The sequence below is a fragment of the Cucumis melo genome, chromosome 2, assembly GCF_025177605.1.
Source record: "Cucumis melo cultivar AY chromosome 2, USDA_Cmelo_AY_1.0, whole genome shotgun sequence".
In the NCBI taxonomy this organism is placed as follows: Eukaryota; Viridiplantae; Streptophyta; class Magnoliopsida; order Cucurbitales; family Cucurbitaceae; genus Cucumis; species Cucumis melo.
Window position 1 is genome coordinate 25,703,615 of NC_066858.1, and position 18,602 is coordinate 25,722,216.

Below are 18,602 nucleotides of genomic sequence, written 5' to 3' on the forward strand. Positions count from 1 at the left end.
AGTTTCGACACTCAGGGTTGAAGGGTCTCAAACTTAGGCATAACTTGATTATTTTTTTTATTGATTTATATTCGTTCTCGACTCGTCTATCCAAAACTAAATCTTTGGGCTTTTTTTTGGGATGCATATACATTGTCACACGTCATCTCGCCTTTCCCTTAGGCTCGAGTCTGCTTATAGGTTTTTGGCAGTTGCTTAAAACAACCACTAACAATAACTATAAACAGATTGTTTGAATGTTGTATAATATAGTACAATCCAAATAAATAGAAGGACAATGATTTTTTAAGGTTTGGAAATATTATTGAGGAGCTCTTTTTTACTTATTCTCTCTATTGAAATAATGATAGAAAATTGATAGAGACAACTAATATATACATTATAAGAGATATCCTCACTTCACATACCTCCGTTCACATACATTTATATTAGAATTAATATATACAAATTGATTGCATCCTGAAAGACATCAAAAATATCTTCAATCATAAATCCATATAAATTTGGGACAAAACATTGGATTTGAGGGAAGTACCTATCAATATCATTAAACCAAGGTCATTTTGGTCTTTACAATACCATTTTACTCCCTTTAACACGGTAGTACTTTATAACACATGTGACGTGTATATGAAAATACCATTTTTCAAATAAAAGATTTCATGTCTACATGACTAAGACAGAGGTATGAGTATGTCTTCGATACAAATATCTGGTTACGATCATATAATTTGGTCTACATTAAAATGAAAAAACCTCAAAGTTTTAGTCTTCGGTTTATAATAAAAACCTATAATAAGTCATTTATTTGGTTAATTAATGTAAGGATTTGATCACAGTACGTATTAAAAATTTGATGACATATTAATTACAAGATGAAGTGTATAAAAGTGATTATTTATTAATAGCGTCATAATCAAAACACAATCAAGAAACTTAAAAAGAAAGGAAAAAAAAGAAAAAGGAAAATGAATAACAAGAGAGTGATGCCAAGTTTAGTTCAGCACATAACTTTTTTGCTGGCGTAAGAAGTCAAATAGACACGTGGTCGACGTCCTCATCAAACTATCTTCACTCGCGGGTAAAACAAAACATGAAACCAACATGACACGTTGCGTCGTGGAAGCGCGAGTTTAAACAAATATGTACTCGCGAGAGTATTCCGGAGATTTGGATTAGGTTTAATTATTTAAAAATAATTTAACACAAAAAGCAAACCATCAGATCTGAATCGGACGTGTCTGAATGGGTTTCGAGAGTATGTCTAAGATGTTTGAAAGGGGTGAGAATGGACGGTTGAGATTCATTTGCTAGCGGCGGGGATCGAGGCATTCGGGCCTTTAAATAAGACAGCGAAGTAAGCCCAACAATCTGAGTCTCAGGCCTCAACTGTCCATTTCTCGCTGCGGTTTCTCATTCTTTTCTCTCTCTCTCTCTCTCTCTTGTTCTCTCTGTAAAGGACGTTATCGAAGGGTTTTCGTCTTTACGGGGGGTTGGTTCGCATTGCGACCGACGGGCTCTGCTCGAGATCCAGGTTTCTTAATGGGATTTCTACAAGCGCCTTTCATAGGGTTTTTGCCTCTATTGTGTTTCCTTTTTTGAATTTTGGTGTGATTTCGTTTACTCCTGCTCGATCTAGGGTTTCGTTTCAAGGGGTTTATCTTGTTCTTGGATTAGATATTCTGCCTTTTCTATATTTCGATTGTTCTCTCCTTCTCGTTTCTTGTTTTCTTTTTCTTTTTTGCTTCTACGAAAGGCGGAAGCGGGAGTATTTCATTTGAGGAGTGAGGTTGTTGTTTGCGAGAGCAGGAAGATTGATGGGCTGAAGACGCAATTTTGTTTTTAGGAAATACACCTGGGTTATGTGGTTGAAGCTATTAAGTTTGCGGGGGTTTCAATTGCTTGAACTGGGACAGCGGATTTTGTTTTGAGGATTGGGTTGTTTAGTCGTTGTGTATTGTTTAAGTGATTTCTGGGAACTTGTACGAACCTGTTCTCTGTCAACCTGTTGATGTTGGAATTCATCCGGGGATGAAATAGTGAATTTGTTCCATGAGCTTGAGATTTCCACAAATGGCAACCCTTTTGCGTATACGGGTCGACGACGGAAGGACTCGGTTGTCCGGATAAAGTATTAATTTCTGTAGATTTTTTTGTCAATATTAAAGGGCAAACTTAAAATTAATTCATTGGTCGCTAAAACCTAATAACTGGGATATATTTCTTCAAACCGGGAGCTTTTATTTTGAAAATTTGGATTCGAAGATTACAGTTAGGAGACAAAATTTATGGTTGCGGTTGACATGTGCAGTTGGTGGGAACTAATCCTATGGCTCCGACTGTTCCTATAGAGTTCGCTGGACAGAAGGAATCTCGAAAGTATTCACTTTCACAGGCAATGGGGAAATCGAGGAAATATTCCAAAGGGCTTTCTTTTGGTTTTGTTCCGGATTACCGTCATGCTGTGGAAACAGTTGGTGAATCAGAAGGGTTTGGGAGCTCTGGACGAATGGATACTGGAATCTCTACTCTTGATGATTCACGGGCCATTAAGAGGAAACGTATTAGTATGAATGCAGATGGTTACGATTGTTTTGGTGCTCCTCTTCAAGTTTTTTCTCTATCAACATTGTCTCGGTCTGAAAGGAAGGATTTAGAGTTAAGGTTAAAGTTAGAACTTGAGCAGGTCCGACTGCTGCAAAAAAGAGCTTCTAATATTAGTTCAATTTTTGCCGTCTCATCATCTAGCAATATCCAGAGTTCTAGTGATCAGCACAGGGGAGCTCCTCCAGAGACTTTAAATAGGTTGAATGAGGTATCGGTTCCTCCTGCTAAAAAGCCAGTGCCCTCTGGACGCAATGCCCCTTCTGCTAAAAGAAGTTCATCTGGGCGGTTTGAGTCTGCTAAACCAGCTGCTGTATCTGCTTCCTCAACAGCGTCATTGAAACAATGTGAACAGCTGCTGCAACGCTTGATGTCACACACATTTGGTTGGGTGTTCAACACTCCAGTGGATGTGGTCAAGTTGAATATTCCAGATTACTTTACTGTTATAAAGCATCCGATGGATCTGGGCACTGTGAAGTCTAAGCTTACTGCAGGAGAATACGCACATCCATTGGATTTTGCTGCTGATGTTCGACTTACTTTTTCAAATGCGATGACTTACAACCCTCCAGCTAATGACGTCCATACCATGGCTAAAACACTAAGTAAATTTTTTGAAGTTAGATGGAAAACTATAGAGAAGAAATTCCCTATGACAACGGAAGAGCAACGTCAAGTACCTTCAGCCACGACTGTTCCTAAGGAAGCTGAAAGTGCTCTGCCAGTGCCACCTCCAAAAAAGACAAAATTCCCTACAAATGACCCTGATGTTCAGCCAAACAGTGTGGTTAAAGTCATGACTGACCAGGAGAAGCATAAACTAAGTGTAGAGTTGGAGGCTTTGCTGGGGGAGTTACCTGAAAGCATCATTGATTTCCTAAAGGCGCATAGTTCTAATCCTCAAGCTGGCGAGGATGAGATTGAAATTGACATCGATGCTCTTAGTGATGATACCTTGTTTGCATTGAGGAGGCTATTAGACGATTATATGACGGAAAAGCAGAAATGCACAAAGGCTGAACCATGTGTAGTGGAGGTTATTTCATTCTTATTTTTTTCACACGTTTATCATTCAAATTGCTCTGATTATAATGTGTTAATTCAATGGTTTCTGATTTCTGCCATGTTCTTCTCTTCAGCTTCATAACGAATCAGGATTTAGCAACTCATCAATGCCACCCAGTAAAGGTAGTACATGGGTTGATTTAGCCTTATAGTGAAGACCGTTTCCCCGTATCTGTTTGAATTCTCATCTTTTTTTCCTTGTTAGGAAACGATCCCATTGATGAGGATGTTGACATTCTGGGTGGAAATGACCCCCCTGTTTCTAGCTATCCTCCAATAGAGATAGAAAAAGATGCAGTCCGTAGAGATAGTAAATGCAGTAATTCCAGTAGCTCGAGTAGTGAATCAGGTTCTTCATCTAGCGGTTGGTGGTGTTAATTGCCCATATTTCCTATTTATAAATTTCTGTCGTTATTATTTAGCTTTGGCTTAAACCTAGTCACATATACTTCTCATTCATTCTTAATCAAAATTTTTATGAAGACTTTTAACTTGCTGGTGTCTGACCATGCAGATTCTGGCTCAGAAAGCTTATCGGGAAGTGAATCTAATGCTGCTAAAGCATTAGATAGTAATGTGGCTCCAAAGGTATTGAAAATCCAAAAACATTCATTGCTTAGGACTAAATTATATGGAGTATTTTCTCCCTACCTTTTTCTTGACCAAACATTTACCCATCTCAGGGGGAAAATCAGTGGTGAGGTAGGGGTACTGAATGTGTGGTTCTATGGTTCTATGATGTTATTTGAAATGACCTTACGTCTACTTAGAAAATTATAAGTGGTATGCGTGGAACACAATTTTTATGTCGTATGTTATCGCTTTCTAATCGGTATTTCATTAAAGTAGAGAGTTGGCTTCAAGGACGCCATCATATGTGTTTTATGTTGAATGGGGTGGTAACTGCTAAGATGAACGCCGTAAAAAGTACAACTTTATTTCTAGACCAACTTTTATTTGGTAAAATAGTTTTGATTTATGAATTAAGCAATCTTTATTTACATATAATACCAGTAGTTTAAACAGGATTTAGAGAATGTTATATTTACTTATTTATATGCCTGGTAGATCACCCATTGATGCTCGATGACTTTTTTGGTGACTTTTCTCTGTCCTTCTATTGAGTGCTCTCTTAGTTATGTGATCATAATCAGCATTTGGGCGGAGATATAAGTGGGGGGTTCGCTTTTCTTCCAAGTTCTCATTTTTTGATATTTCAAAATTTTATTTGGGTCTGACTGATTCCAATGGGATGTTCATAAAAATCCTTTGGCGTATAGTGCATAGTTTGAAGGTAAATCAGTTGATCATCATTATTTTAACAAACTAATTTGTTGCTCAGTGAAAATCTATAAAGAAGTTAATCTACCAAGCAGTGTTCAGTAAGTAATCAACTGAAGTTTGTGTTAACTTACCATTAATTACTTGGGTTGTATGAACCATCATGGATTGGTCTAGTATAAAAAGGGAGACATAGTCTCAATAGCTAACTAAGAGGTTTTGGGTTCAATCCATGGTGACCACCTGTCTAGGAATTAATTTCCTACGAGTTTCCTTGAAACCCAAATGTTATAGGGTCAAGTGGATTGTCCAATGAGATTAGTCGAGGTGTGCATAAGCTGAACTGGACAGTCATAGATTTAAAAAAAATTGCTCTGGTTGTATGGGTGGGTAGGGTACATAAATAATTACAATTTAATTGCATTATATTAAAGCTTCCCAGCTTTCCTTTTAAAGGGTTTTCACATAGCAGTTGAAACAGATTTCTTCCTATAGAGTTGTGGAACCCACCAGTGTCTAGAAATATGTAATTAGAGAGTATGGGTGAGCATGATAGACTGAAAAACCGAGTTGACCGATCAAACTGAAGTACGAGATGAGTCAGTTGGTGTCGGTTTGAAATAGTTCCAAATCGAGAAATTTCAGAAAAATATTTGGGATACCCCTATTAGAGAGCACGAAACAAAGTTTTTTGTTACTTTAAAAGAACGTAGGAAAGAGAGATGGTCTACTTTATCAATGAAATTCTTTTGTTCCCTATATTAGAAAAGAAAGATGAAAGCTAACTGTTGAAGGAGGGAGTCTAACTGAAAAAACTCTTGTTGCCTCGATAGTCCAAAGGAAATATTCTTGTTTAGATAGAGAAGTTAGCTTTATAACAAAGCTCACTCAATTTCATCATCCAATTTTTGGAAGTTAAAATCCCAACTTTGGCTTATTAGACGATGTGTATTGAAGTTGTTATCAATCATAATCAATTATGCAACAAATTTCCCACTTCTAGGAAGACTTCAAATTTTCTATTTTTCTAGTTTGTTTGGAATTTTCCTCCTTCGGCTGCCACAATTCTATCAGCCTATAACTCATGGCTGGAGCATTGGTGCTGTAAGTTTTGGCTGGAGCATTGGTTTTGTAAGTTTGAGCGTTTGCCATTTATCTATGGGATCAGGGTGTCATCGAAATTCAACGACGTTAAATGAGCTGTTCTAAATTTTTAGTACCTTAGATGAAGCCAAACAATTTAACATACCACCTGACATGATGGGAGGAAATGGCTTTTAGCCATGTTGGTCTCTAACCTTCTATTTAATATCTTATGAATTATTTTGGCAATCAAACAAAATTGTTGATGAACCCATCGATACTTATCCTAATCCTACAAACTTTGTCAACTTTAGTTTTTGGGATGATAGCAGTGGTGTTCCTTCTTTACAAATTGTCATTGAAAACTTTGATATTCAAGGTTGCAACTTAAATCTCTAGTTGTTTGTGAGATGAAAATGTTGATTGTAAACTGAACTTTACATTTAGTCCTTCGTTTTCCATGTACATTTAGTTCAGTGTGCATACCGTTGTACTCTAAAGAGGTCTGCAGAATGAGTTGCACAAAACTTACATGAGCTTCCTTTATCTTAGCAGGAAATTTTGTGTTCTGAAACAAATGTGGATCAGAAGCAATGCGAACTTGGTGATTTAGAAATTGGAAATTGTGAGTACGATGTGCTAAATCTTGTATAAGTTTGCTGACAGAGGTTTTGACTACAGCGATTTGCTCATCATCAGTGCTTCTAATTAAGTAAGCTGTTTTTTCCACAACTGTGTAGATGAAGAAAATGAGATTGGTTTAGTTGATCATACCACCGAGGCCAATACGAACACTATTGAGCCAGATAGCTACCAAGAGGAGGGTAAGAATGAAAACATCGTGATAAAAGTTATCTGCCTTAGGATTTCAGGGCTTCATCTTATCATCTTCGATGCTTAACATTATAGGGGAGAGTGCTCCATCTAAGAGGCAAGTCTCCCCCGACAGACTTTACCGTGCAGCTTTGTTAAGGAACCGTTTTGCTGACACTATACTAAAAGCTCGAGAAAAGGCACTTGAAAAGGTTTGTTAAACTTGAGATTTTTCTTATTTGTTCAATGTTAGGCCAACCCTATGATACACAGATGCACACATATTCATTCAATAAAAGTTGTTTCTATAAAAAAAATATATTCATTTAAGATATATTTGTTTAGAAAGTAATTGACTGATTTAGCTACAGGGTGACAAACGGGATCCTGAAAAAGTGAGAATGGAGAGAGAGGAGCTTGAAAGACAGCAAAGAGAAGGTTGGAGTTTTTACATTGATGATAGCACAATCACGTAGAGAAAGTAGAGCGATCAAAACTATTTCAGGAAGTTACTAATTCTTTTTCCAATATAGAAAAAGCACGGTTGCAAGCAGAGGCAAAAGCTGCAGAGGATGCTCGGAGGAAGGCTGAAGCTGAAGCTGCGGCCGAAGCTAAGAAGAAAAGGGAGTTGGATAGAGAAGCTGCACGTCAAGCCTTACTTAAGGTATCGTGGGTATAAATATAATCATAAACTTGTGCTAGCCGTCAGATGGTCTTTGAACTTTTCTCAAACTCTGTCCTTATTAACCATCATGCAGATGGAAAAGACTGTTGATATTAATGAGAACAGTCAATTCATGGAGGATCTAGAAATGCTTAGGGCTTCCAATGACGAGCTTCTACCAAACTTCACAGAGGAGTCGAGCCCAGAACATTCTCAGAATGGATTTGGCAGTTTCAAACTTCAAGGTAGTAACCCCTTAGAACAACTTGGTTTGTACATGAAGGTGGATGAGGAAGATGAAGAGGAAGAAAGTGAACCACCCCAAAGTGTTAATAAGGCAGCAAATGATGTTGAAGAAGGGGAAATCGATTAGAAGTGGAAATGAGCTTCGTCGTTGTCCTTTATAGAATGTCTGAGCATGGTAAATGGATAGGATATATCCAAACGATCACTTTAAAGATCATTTGATGGCCTTCTGTGCTCCATGATTTTTCCTTGGCTTCAAATCACGTTCAAATGGAAGCAAGTTTGGGAGGAAAATGAAGAGCGCAGCTGTGGTTGTCGTTGGGGATAACTGCTCGGATGTGTATTTGGTATTGCTGAATTGATTTGATTTTTTGGGTTAGGACCAGAGTTGGAAGCGATGGATTGCCAATGTATGAACATAAGGGATCTTAATGGAAAAAGAAAAAAAAAAAAAAAAGAAGATACTGTGGCTAGAATATTCAGTTTTGTCTATATAAAAAAAATTCATTTATATATTCCTAAAGGGTGCCCCTTGGTCGTATAAAAACCAACCATAAATACTTCTCATCAAACTGGATATAGCTAGTTTGCTCTAGCACCGACTTTCTTTTATTATTTTCGGTGCAATTAGGTATGAAGATTAAACCATTAAGGAGAAAAATAAGTCCACTTATGTTGAGTCAAACTACAATTTTAACATTTTTAATTGAAATTGCAATTAATTTTTACCTTAAAAAGAGAAAAAAAAAAAAAGCGGGAGAGGTCCTATTGAACTTTTGTACCTTGAAAAGAATTAAAGAAAGAAATGGAGATGGAAGTTGGTTTGATCACAAGCTTGGAGGATGTTTATCTCTGGTACACTTGGTAGAAAGTAATCAAGATCGAGAACCAAAATTTATAGGAGCAAAACATCAAGAATATTTTCTACTTTCTAAAATTTTTTAGTCCTAAACTATTCTCCAAATCTTTTATCGGATATTCTTCATATGCCTCAATTACCTATCCTAATCCTCGAACATACCCTCATCTGATATTCTAGATGATTCAGTCCCATTCACATGAGGTTGTGTTGGAAAATCATCTACTGAGTCTTGTAAAATACTGAAATCAAAGTCGTCGTCGTCGTCATCCTCCTCGTCTGTATCATCTTCTTCTGCAATTTTCGGAGAAGCTTCTCTTTCCATTTGTGCCTTAATTGCATCCTCGTATGACATTTCGTACCAAACAACACCTTTGCCTACTATAGATTTGTTGTGGGCATCTGTCATCCGTTCTTGTTTGCTCTTTTCTGAATTCTTGGGTTCACCCCAGTAGTCGTAACGATAGAGAGGGTTTGATGGGTCATATTGATCCCTCCCGAAGTAACTAGCATCTACATATCTGCCAGGTTCTTCCAGTGGGAGACCAAGAGCTTGTCGGCTACAAAAACAAAAAATAAAACAAAAGATAAGTCTTTTAAAAACAACCTAATGCAAAATAGGTTGCACGTAATGAGTCTTTGCTCGAATGTATGATGGGTGGTGAGTGTGCATGAGAAGTCGACGTACCATAGAAACCAGTAAATAGTTCATATCCGTGGATAAACTTAACATTCGTTTTTTGAGGACAAGGTCTCAACACTTAGTAGGACGGTAGTTTTACTCAAGGGATGTAATTTTATATGACATTCCAAATAAACAGAACCATTGACAAATTTAGGAATTATGGATCTTTAAGTTTGCAAAATAAAGGAACCTCGTGCCTAGGTGGGGACCTAATGCGAAAACTGGAGGGTCAAGGAACTACTCTCTAATATAGTGAATTGTATAGTTTATCTCGACTAATATCTGTGCCGTGGCAATCTATGGGTGAGAGTTTAGGACATGATAGAATCCAAAATAATGTAAATATGTTCAACCTTAAGAACAGTAACAACTCAGCAGATAGCATATACGAAAAAATTTGTAATATGGAAATAATATGCGACCTAAATAACATACCAACTAATATCTCTGATTAATGCTTCTCTTTCTTCAAAAGATCTACGCCAATGCATGAGGTCATATTCATCCATTTCAAGATTCCGTCTCAATTTTTCAATTTTGTACTCCTCTCCTCTCTTCTGTGCTTCTTGTCTTAGTTTATTGTGAAACTAAATCCAAGGAGAAAATTGGAATGAGATACATTTTATATATAGCAAGGAATAGGATCAAGTAATAGTGAAAATATGAGAAGCTTAATAACTTAAATTCGCCAAAATACGTACTTGACGCTCAGACAGGGCTGCCCCCAAATCAAGTTCTTTGACACTTGTTTTCTAATAATCAAAGATGACTGCAGGGTTAGTAAACGTTTCAATTACAAGTGATGCCTAATGTCAATATAGTTAAAAGGAGATTGCTCACCAGAATCTTCTTCGGTAATAAGCTGTTCTTATAACGTACTTTGGTATATTCAATATTGTTTTCTTCATCGAAGTCTTCTTCATCAGACAACTCTGAAAGTTTTTTGTCCCCATATTTATCAGGATTCATCTCGAAATCATCCAAAATCATTTGTTCTGCAACGTGTATCTGCCACAGCTGAATTTGTGGAACGAGGATAATAGAACAATTAGCGATTAGAGATTTAAAGAAATACCGAAGGCCCAAGTATCCTAAAAAAGGAGCACAATATGCAGATTCTTCCAAGTAGTAGTTTGGATTTGGGAGGAAGACAATGGGTTAGCATAACATTTTTGGAGGCGAATGAGCTGGAAAACAGTGAGCGTAATTGAATAATCTAAGATAGACAATAATTCACACCATTAAATCTAAGATATACAGATACACTATAAACAAACATTCTTGCTTCAAATTCAGCTAGAAAAAGGCATGACTTCATACCCCAAGAGTTAACCACGAAAAGTTACCTTCTCAACATATGGATGGTTTGACAATAGGCTTTCATCTTCTGGTTTAATTCCCGGATCTTTTCTAGGAATAGGAGGTCTTCCACAATCACGCTGGAAAGAGAGCATCGGATTAGCACAGTGGGACAACAAGCAAAAAGATTAATCTTCTTCTAAGACTCCTTATTAGAACTGCTGTGAGAATACTATGCACGAGCAGAGTTTTACATGCTTGGAGAATATTATATAGCACAAAAGACTCGTGTCAGTTGCTCATTTTATAAAATCACAAAAATCAGATTTGAACACAACGAATGAGCAAGAAAAAGATCATTATCAATTCATAACATATCTTCTTCCAGCACTCCTATACACAACAAAACATCCAAAACATACGATGTTCTAGCTCAATATTACATAAAATCACTCATTTCATGGGTCGCTCTCTCTGACAGAGCCAAAAACAAAAATAGTACAGGAAACAAGGAAAGCTATGTACTCAACTATATACAGCCTCATTGCAGGGTAAATAGCAAAATATGAAACATTTGAAGCATTGAAAGAAGCGCACCCGCACTTCATCTGGATTATCGTCCTCATCGCGGTGGAATATTGGTGGGTAGTCAAATCTATTGAAGCTAGAGATAAGGACAACAAAACACAGCCAACATAATCATATGTTTGTATAAGAGATTTATATTAAATCTAGGACACAGAGAAGGAAAATTATCAACAAATCAATTGTAAGTTGTAACAGAACGAATAAGAAATATCATATTAACATGCCTAATCATTATTAAGAATAGTCAGAAGTCAAAATTACATACATTAAGTGATCTATATTAGGATGAACAAAACGCATTTCAATAGGGAATCGAAACCGGTAGGGATCTCGCTTTGCCTGAAAAGAAAACAACAGTGATCATAAGAAAATTAGTCTGACACAAATGTGTATTGTTAAACAAATGAGCAAGGCTTTTCTTCTTTTCTAATCCCCCAAACAAAAGGTCAACTTACAATCTAACCTTGGGGAATGTCAAGTTACAAAAATTCAAAAGTTCTTATCTTACAAATAAGGCAAAATATTGAAGGAGTTCATTTTACATTTTTTCCTTTTATGATCCGTGTTATGATATTAATCTGTTCTCTCTCATGGTTAAGTTTTTATGTAATGAATATGTATATATATATATATTTGAAAAACTGCACGACCAGAAGATGTAAGATAAGAAAATGGAAATAAAATTTACAAAATGCTACTGACACTCACCAGAATCTCTACGATCACAGGCATACCAACTTTTATGTGATGGCGAATCCAATACCAATCATTACCTTTTATGGGAACCCACCTGCAATTGTTGTAGGCATGAGCCTAAAGGAAATCATTTACACATTCAAGCTGAATACAAGTCAAACTCCTCGACTAGAGATTTCCTTTTCTTAAAGCTAAAGGATCAAGGAAAAGATTTAATCCCATCAATAATGATACATTAAAATTATATGGAGGGAAGGGATAAAAGGATAAAGAAAAACGAAAATGTAGTTGGTGGGACAAAGAAAAAGTATAGATAAAAAGTGGGTTAAAAATGAAAAACTATCAATACTCGTTCCTGTGATGTGGAGTGGAGATCTTTCAATGAGACAACAAAGTTGAGATTGATCAACTTTTGTGCTCTTACCTATTATGAACTAAAACTTCATCAGCATCAAATGATGGTGTTTTTATTTAAATGTTAACAATAAAAGTTAAATAAGAAACCAAACTTTCATTATAAAAAATGAAATAATGTACTAGGACATATAAAAGACCAACTCGCAAAAAGGAGTCGTAACACCAACTCCACGAACAAACTCCAATCCAAAAGAATGATCAACATAAAAAACTGGACATACCCATCATATACACCTCCTATATCAACAAAAGCTCCTTGGTAAAGGTGTAAAGTTGTTACTTTTCCTTCACAGATCTGCATGAAAAGTGCCATTATGTCATCTTCACTTTTTATGTACATTTCACAACAGATAGTCATTATGTCAGGGGATTGTTTGAGAGACGATTGAGGAGTTCTTCCTCCATCTGTCTTTAACTGAGAAAGGCCGGCTTTTATGGAGTGATAGGGTATGTGCTTTGTTAAGGGATCTTTGGAGTGAGAAAGAACAAAGTATTTAGAGATGTGGAGAGGGCCCCTATGAGGTTTATTCCTTGCCGAGGTTCCATGTCTCTTTGTGCTTCAATTCAACTTCAAAGATCTTTTGTAATTGCTCTTAGGTAACATCTTACTTAGTTGGTACTGTTTTCTTTACTTTTTTGTGCGCTTGGTTTCTTATATCCCCTTTTGTTCTTTCTTTCTTTCTTCTTTTTTTCCCTCTCATCGAAAGCAATTGTTTCTATAAAAAGATAAACAACTGATAGCTCATTTTATTTTAATTTTTTAATTGATAATAGCAAATAAAAAAGAGTTCTTCGACTTAAAGTTAAACGTGTTAGTGACTATAGCATAGAGAGGACTTTGTGCCAACATAAAAGGAACAGGCAGTCACTATGTCCATAGTTGAATTGAAGAAATAGGGCAAGGAACTTACTTGTCCTGGATAATAAAACGGAAGCTCGTACTGCAAAAGACAATATATAAAAAACAATCAAGATCCTAAAGGCTTAAATAAACTTCATCAAACTTTAAAACTATATAGGCAAATAAAAAAATCTAACCATGCCTTCTTTATAGTCCTTCCCTCTTTTCCTCCTACCAGGATGATAATCTTGGTCGTACTGTAAAAAAGTATCAGGAGGATGAGATAAGGTGGACGGAACACTCAGTCATAAAATGCTCGAAAATTTGAAATATCTATTAAAATCTTTAATTTTTCGACATCACTCAACAATTTGCCTCCTGAAAACGAGTTAGGGTGGTGAAAAACCTTGTAGGACTCCTCTTCCAATCTATCTTTATTCGCAGCAACCCACTCCTTGTACTGTTTCAAAAACACTTTGTATCTGTCCAAGCACAGATTTTCAGTATCCGTCCTCACATCTTTCTCAAGCCGATCCAAGTCCACTCTCATAGCTTGCAATTTGTGCGCCCCCCTAATAAACTCCAGCTCTTCTCTATCAACATCCCATCCCCTCGGAGGCCAGTCCCGTGGAGGAACAACTTGAAGGACCAGCGGCCTAGTCCACGTCGTCTCAAGAGGCTCCGGTATCTCGCCTTTAATCTCGCATTGCTTGCGGTAATAGTCATCTTCCGTCAACCCCATTTCCTCCATCTTCTGTTTCCGGTACTTTGGGCTCAACATTTTGAAGGCTTCAATAGCCTCAGGCGTCTGAAGCGGCACTTCCTCGCCTTCATTCAAACTCTTCCGCGCAAAATCAGCTTCTGGAGTGAAGACTTCTTCCCAAGGAGCCCAACCACGCTCAACCCAGTTACGCTTGCGAGCTTCGTCCTCTGTTTCTTCGTCTTTCGGACCAAATTTCTCGAGGAAGGACTCGTCCACTGGAAACTCGTCTGAGCTGAAGCACTTTACACTGAAGTTGCCGGGAAGAGTAAGCGGTGGACAGAGTAGAGGACGCCATTGAAAGGAAGAATGAAGAGAATTGGAGTTTCGGGAGGTTGGGAGATTGGGGAAGGTGAAGAAATGAGAAGGGTTTAAGAGGGTTTGCATTTGGTTTTGTAACAGAAAAGATTGTAGCGAGCTTTGCAGCGGGAACGAGATAATGATTTTCCCATTCCTTAAAAGGAATGGATGAAGTTCTGTATTAAAATTTTGGGAGTTATCTGATGTTATAATATTACGTGAGCTTGGTTGTGGACGAGGATCCTCACCGTCCATTCTATTTGTAAATTTCTTTTTCTCGCATGATAGTTTATTGTTTTATTTTTAATCTTTTCCAATTTTGTGAAATAAAAGATCTATATTTGTAACGAAAAAATCTTGCTTGAAATTCTTATCTTAAACTATGGAAAAATGTATTTCTAATAGATAAAGTTATATTCATATAAAATATTACAAATGGAGTGTTATCTAAATTTACGTTAAAGATAAAAGAGTGATATACAGTCAAACTTAATTTAATAATCAAACCATCATATCCTAGCTAAAAGAAAAGTAGTAAACACTAAGATGCTCTAAATATAATTAAAAATGAGAGATGCTTAGGTATGACTTAAGTTACATGCATTTTCAAGCATATTCTTTAATTTTAAAAAGAAAAACTTACTCGAATACCGGTGGAATGCACAAAAAATAAGTACAATTGAGGATAATTTCACTATGTTGAAGCATATTTCTATCCATTTCAAAATAGGTTTGATTTGAAAGAGGTTCAATAAACTACAATGACAAGCCGGTAGATGAAAAGTATAGAATCGAACGGCCAAATTATTTGTTAGAAGAGTGTCCCATTGCCAACTTCTTTGGATGCACATAACAAAAATAGACTGCAGGCTGAGCTTTCCATACTGTTTAATATACTAACTTCCTCCAAAAGAAACTTCAGCCGTGCCAAAAAGATAGTTCTATATACACACCGATACCATCGAAGAATTTTGATTCCAAACCTAAATGATTGTTACCTTCACTCCTGAGAAAAGTTTCGATCGAAGACCGTTTGCACACTCTCTACCTGCTATAGTCTCAGCATTTTGTTTCTTTTCAAATATAGTTCCCATATATTTTGGCTTGCGCGTATCAAAGATAATCTCCTCAAGTGCGACGGCATTCTTGTGGAAATACTGGACAAGCTCCATATCAATTGGTTTCCCAACAAAGCCAGCCAATTCTACCACTTTGATCTGTTGATGAGGGAATCTTTTCACCTTGCGTAGTGCTCGCTGTTCAAACATATCGAGATAGTCCAACTGCGGCATAATTTAGAAACAATTCAGGTTGGAGAAAGAAGAAAAATATAAATCACCAGCAAGTGTTTCACATGCAAATATCTTTCCCTTGCAAAGTTTGGCCAAAAGAAAAAAAGAATCAATTACGTTTTCAAAACTATAATTAAGATAGGCCAAAAAACATAAAAGATCATTCACCTTAAGTGTGAACTTCAGCAAGGAAGGAGATGCTTTTATCAGGGATGTGAAGCCAATAAGGGAAGAATGACCTTCAGCTATCACTATTAACTTCAGTTCCTTTAGATTTGGTAGAATAGGCCATTCGCGAGATCCTTGGTTTTCCTATTGACCAAACAAAAGATTGTGCACATAAAAAATGTATTATTCCTTCCACTTCAAGAATCAAGATGGAATTTACAAACATACAATACGAACCATGAAGTCAACCTCAAGGTCCAAAATAAGTTTCTGCAGTTGTGAAGAGTAGCTCGAGAGCAGAAAAAAGTTGTCGATTATCTCTAAACCAAACTCGCTTCCAAAATATGTCTCAAGGAGCTTGGGCGTGTTCTTTAGAGGCATGCTTAACCAGGGTCCAACGTATTTAAAAGATTCAAGATTTGGAGCAGAAACTTCTAAACTCTCCAGGTAGTTGCACATGCATACTTCTAACTGCCTTAATTTAAGTGATGCACCAACAACTCTAAGACTCACAAGACAATGAGAATACTCGACGACCAATATTTCAAGAAGAGGGCAGTTAGTTAAAAAGCACTCCAGAGCTTCTCCACCCACATTAACAGCTATCAACTTCAGGGTTGTAAGAGAACTAGAATTAGAAAACATAACTCTTGGGAAGTTCTCCTCTGGTCCATCAGATAATTGTGGAAAAGAGCAAGGACTATAAATTCCAGAACCATAACTATCCGATAAGTCCAACTCAAACATCTTGAGGTTCCACCGCATTGCAAATTGGACCCATCTATCAATATCACATTGAAAACTTGAATCCAAATTAAACCGAATTCTTAATGTTTCTAAATTAGCACCCTTGTACGAATCAACGACGCGATTCACCCATTTTACGAACTGTTGTCTCTCACTTTTCAAGTTCTCGTCTGTAAATTGCAGATCAAGTAACTTCTTCTGAGCATCAAAATTCAGACAAGGGATATAAGACCACAAGCATCTCCACTTATGTGACAAAGTACTGGTCCTCGCTGCTTCTTTCAGTGGTAGAAGAGAAAGGACGAAAACAAGAATATCTTGCGGCAGCTTACTGATCGAATCCACTGAACGATCACACCTCTTCCATCATTATCAACAATGTAATAGAAAACCACGAATTTAGAAGCAGGATAATCAAGAAGTAAGATGAAACATGTAAACGAAGAAACGTAAGAATGTCATTCCGATATAGAAAAAAAAAATTGAACTAAACAATCTACCAGCCAAATGACAAATCATTCTCACAAGTTGGCAACTCTTGCTCATCTGTAATTAATAGCAGCATTACGATATAAGAGAAAAACCCTCTAATCCTACATGCAGACTTTGACATCAAATAAAATACAAAATCAGAGAATATGCTTAACCTCTTTCTCCGGTTCTTCAAATGGTAAACACAACTCTTCCGTAGAAATTAGGGAAACTTCCTTTGCCTTCTACAGGAACAAAATAAAAAAACGTTCAACTGAGTATTGAGTTCCACTGGTGTTTGCTTCCTCATACGTATCAACTAGAAAGCAATAAAACAAAAGAAAACCTAACCTTCGCTTCTGACCTCCCGGAGGCCGCGCGATCGCTTCGCTTCATTCTATCTTAACCTGTTCGACTTCTTTGACTGCAAATAGGGAGAAAAGATGAAATCATTTGAATGAAAATACAAATCTTACGTAAAAATCATGGAGAAAACGAACAAGTGTGAAATGCAACATACGTCAAGTGCAGAGGAAGTGAAAGGAGAAGTTTATACGTTGGAATTATGGAGCAAAAGCCGAATATCAAAGTGAAGAAGGAGAAAATGGAATCGTTCGGAAGAAGAATCCATAGCCCATTTTACTTCTTCAAACCAAACTCTTCTTCTCCGTCAAAATCTTTCCCGCCAGAAGAATATCAATGGTACGAACTACGAACTGGACAGCTGTCGTCTTCAGATTGGTTGCTTAAACGAATTCTCTTCCCTACCAATTGTATCCAAATTATTTCTTGAAAAAACAATGTTTACTACACAATTTTTGTTCATAAACTTTGGATTAAATGTTATATTGATTTAAACTTTAAACTACAATTGTATCGATTTAAACTTCAAACTACAATTGTATCGATTTAAATGTTGAATTAATTGATTAATACAAGAAAAATATTGCTTTAAATTTCTTTAGATCGTATTATTCTTTTAAATAGTAGGATTGTTTTGCTTGTTTTAATAATATATTCAGATTATTAGTGATTACTATTTAAAAGTCTTGTACACAAGAAAATTATACAAACAAATTGATATAAATCGATAATTTTATTTAAAATATATTAACATAAAATTAATATTCAATATTACAGAAGTTATTTTGACATTTGATTGAAAAGAAAGCTATATAGACACAATATAATTGATTTTCATACCCTTCAAATTGAGAAAAAAATAAAGAAAAGAAGAAGAAAAACCTTATAATTTATAATAAATAACCTTACACAATACACATCCAACAAATTACCGAGTCTTGCCTTCACACTCCAACCTATTGAAACAAACACCAATATATGAACCCTCTGAAAATCTAAGAGCTTTTCTAAGAATCAAAACTCAGAAATGAATATATGATACAGAAAATTAAAGTGTACAACACTATATCTATCTACATTACTGGCAATGAGTTCTTCTCTAGTAAAATCACTATGTCTCGATGTTAGCTTTGTTTCCAGCAAGGATGAGGGAGATCTCGAGCCCACGGCTGAAAGCTTGATTGAAGAGCAGACGAGATTGGAACGTGGAAATGAAAGGAAACCAGGATAAGAATGCGATCGGCACAAATATTATTAATCCCATCCCTGCATCATACATCCTGGCAAATTCACGTACCGAGTCCCACAAACCTAGACTTCTCACCACTTTCTTCCAAGTAACTGCAAGCTGTTTCAA

General features: G+C 36.5%; 4 protein-coding genes across 10 annotated transcripts in view; 1 reads left to right on the top strand and 3 right to left on the bottom strand.

Annotated features, from left to right (window-relative positions):
* Positions 1 to 1,362: 1,362 nt before the first annotated feature.
* LOC103502334 (transcription factor GTE10) lies at positions 1,363 to 8,274 on the top strand. 4 transcript variants are annotated; one of them, XM_008466234.3, is made up of 10 exons: positions 1,363 to 3,643; positions 3,747 to 3,795; positions 3,878 to 4,036; positions 4,187 to 4,260; positions 6,589 to 6,661; positions 6,777 to 6,860; positions 6,946 to 7,061; positions 7,221 to 7,287; positions 7,383 to 7,513; positions 7,608 to 8,274. In XM_008466234.3, exons 1-10 carry the CDS (start codon positions 2,330 to 2,332, stop codon positions 7,884 to 7,886), a joined length of 2,346 nt encoding a protein of 781 aa, XP_008464456.1. In that variant the 5' UTR covers positions 1,363 to 2,329; the 3' UTR covers positions 7,887 to 8,274. The 4 variants fall into 4 exon arrangements, with proteins under 4 accessions (XP_008464456.1, XP_016903197.1, XP_008464458.1 ...); XM_017047708.2 differs by having other exon boundaries at positions 3,878 to 4,021; XM_008466236.3 differs by having other exon boundaries at positions 3,878 to 4,021; positions 6,592 to 6,661.
* Positions 8,275 to 8,552: 278 nt separating this feature from the next.
* On the bottom strand, positions 8,553 to 14,352 carry LOC103502335 (protein PLASTID TRANSCRIPTIONALLY ACTIVE 10). 2 transcript variants are annotated; one of them, XM_008466237.3, is made up of 12 exons: positions 13,551 to 14,351; positions 13,342 to 13,401; positions 13,215 to 13,244; positions 12,525 to 12,598; positions 11,899 to 11,980; positions 11,456 to 11,529; positions 11,200 to 11,266; positions 10,650 to 10,742; positions 10,144 to 10,320; positions 10,005 to 10,055; positions 9,739 to 9,890; positions 8,553 to 9,178 (listed from the first exon to the last, which is right to left on the bottom strand). In XM_008466237.3, the coding sequence occupies exons 1-12, from the start codon at positions 14,289 to 14,291 to the stop codon at positions 8,764 to 8,766; spliced, it is 2,016 nt and encodes a 671-aa protein (XP_008464459.2). In that variant the 5' UTR covers positions 14,292 to 14,351; the 3' UTR covers positions 8,553 to 8,763. The 2 variants fall into 2 exon arrangements, with proteins under 2 accessions (XP_008464459.2, XP_016903198.1); XM_017047709.2 differs by lacking the exon at positions 12,525 to 12,598 and having other exon boundaries at positions 11,899 to 12,003; positions 13,551 to 14,352.
* Positions 14,353 to 14,874: 522 nt separating this feature from the next.
* On the bottom strand, positions 14,875 to 17,628 carry LOC103502336 (F-box/LRR-repeat protein At3g26922-like). Of its 3 annotated transcripts, none has more exons than XM_008466240.3 (6): positions 17,403 to 17,628; positions 17,234 to 17,306; positions 17,059 to 17,127; positions 15,914 to 16,771; positions 15,665 to 15,808; positions 14,875 to 15,487 (listed from the first exon to the last, which is right to left on the bottom strand). In XM_008466240.3, the coding sequence occupies exons 2-6, from the start codon at positions 17,276 to 17,278 to the stop codon at positions 15,188 to 15,190; spliced, it is 1,416 nt and encodes a 471-aa protein (XP_008464462.1). In that variant the 5' UTR covers positions 17,279 to 17,306; positions 17,403 to 17,628; the 3' UTR covers positions 14,875 to 15,187. The 3 variants fall into 3 exon arrangements, with proteins under 3 accessions (XP_008464462.1, XP_050937114.1, XP_008464460.1); XM_051081157.1 differs by having other exon boundaries at positions 15,902 to 16,771; positions 17,439 to 17,622; XM_008466238.3 differs by having other exon boundaries at positions 15,902 to 16,771; positions 17,403 to 17,620.
* A 477-nt stretch (positions 17,629 to 18,105) lies between these two features.
* The window catches only part of LOC103502333 (callose synthase 10), a 33,025-nt gene continuing 32,528 nt past the window's right edge, over positions 18,106 to 18,602 (bottom strand). The window contains exon 52 of the mRNA XM_008466233.3: positions 18,106 to 18,593. Coding sequence (XP_008464455.1) covers positions 18,357 to 18,593 — 237 coding nt within the window. The 3' untranslated portion in view covers positions 18,106 to 18,356. The remainder of the gene's footprint in view (positions 18,594 to 18,602) is intronic.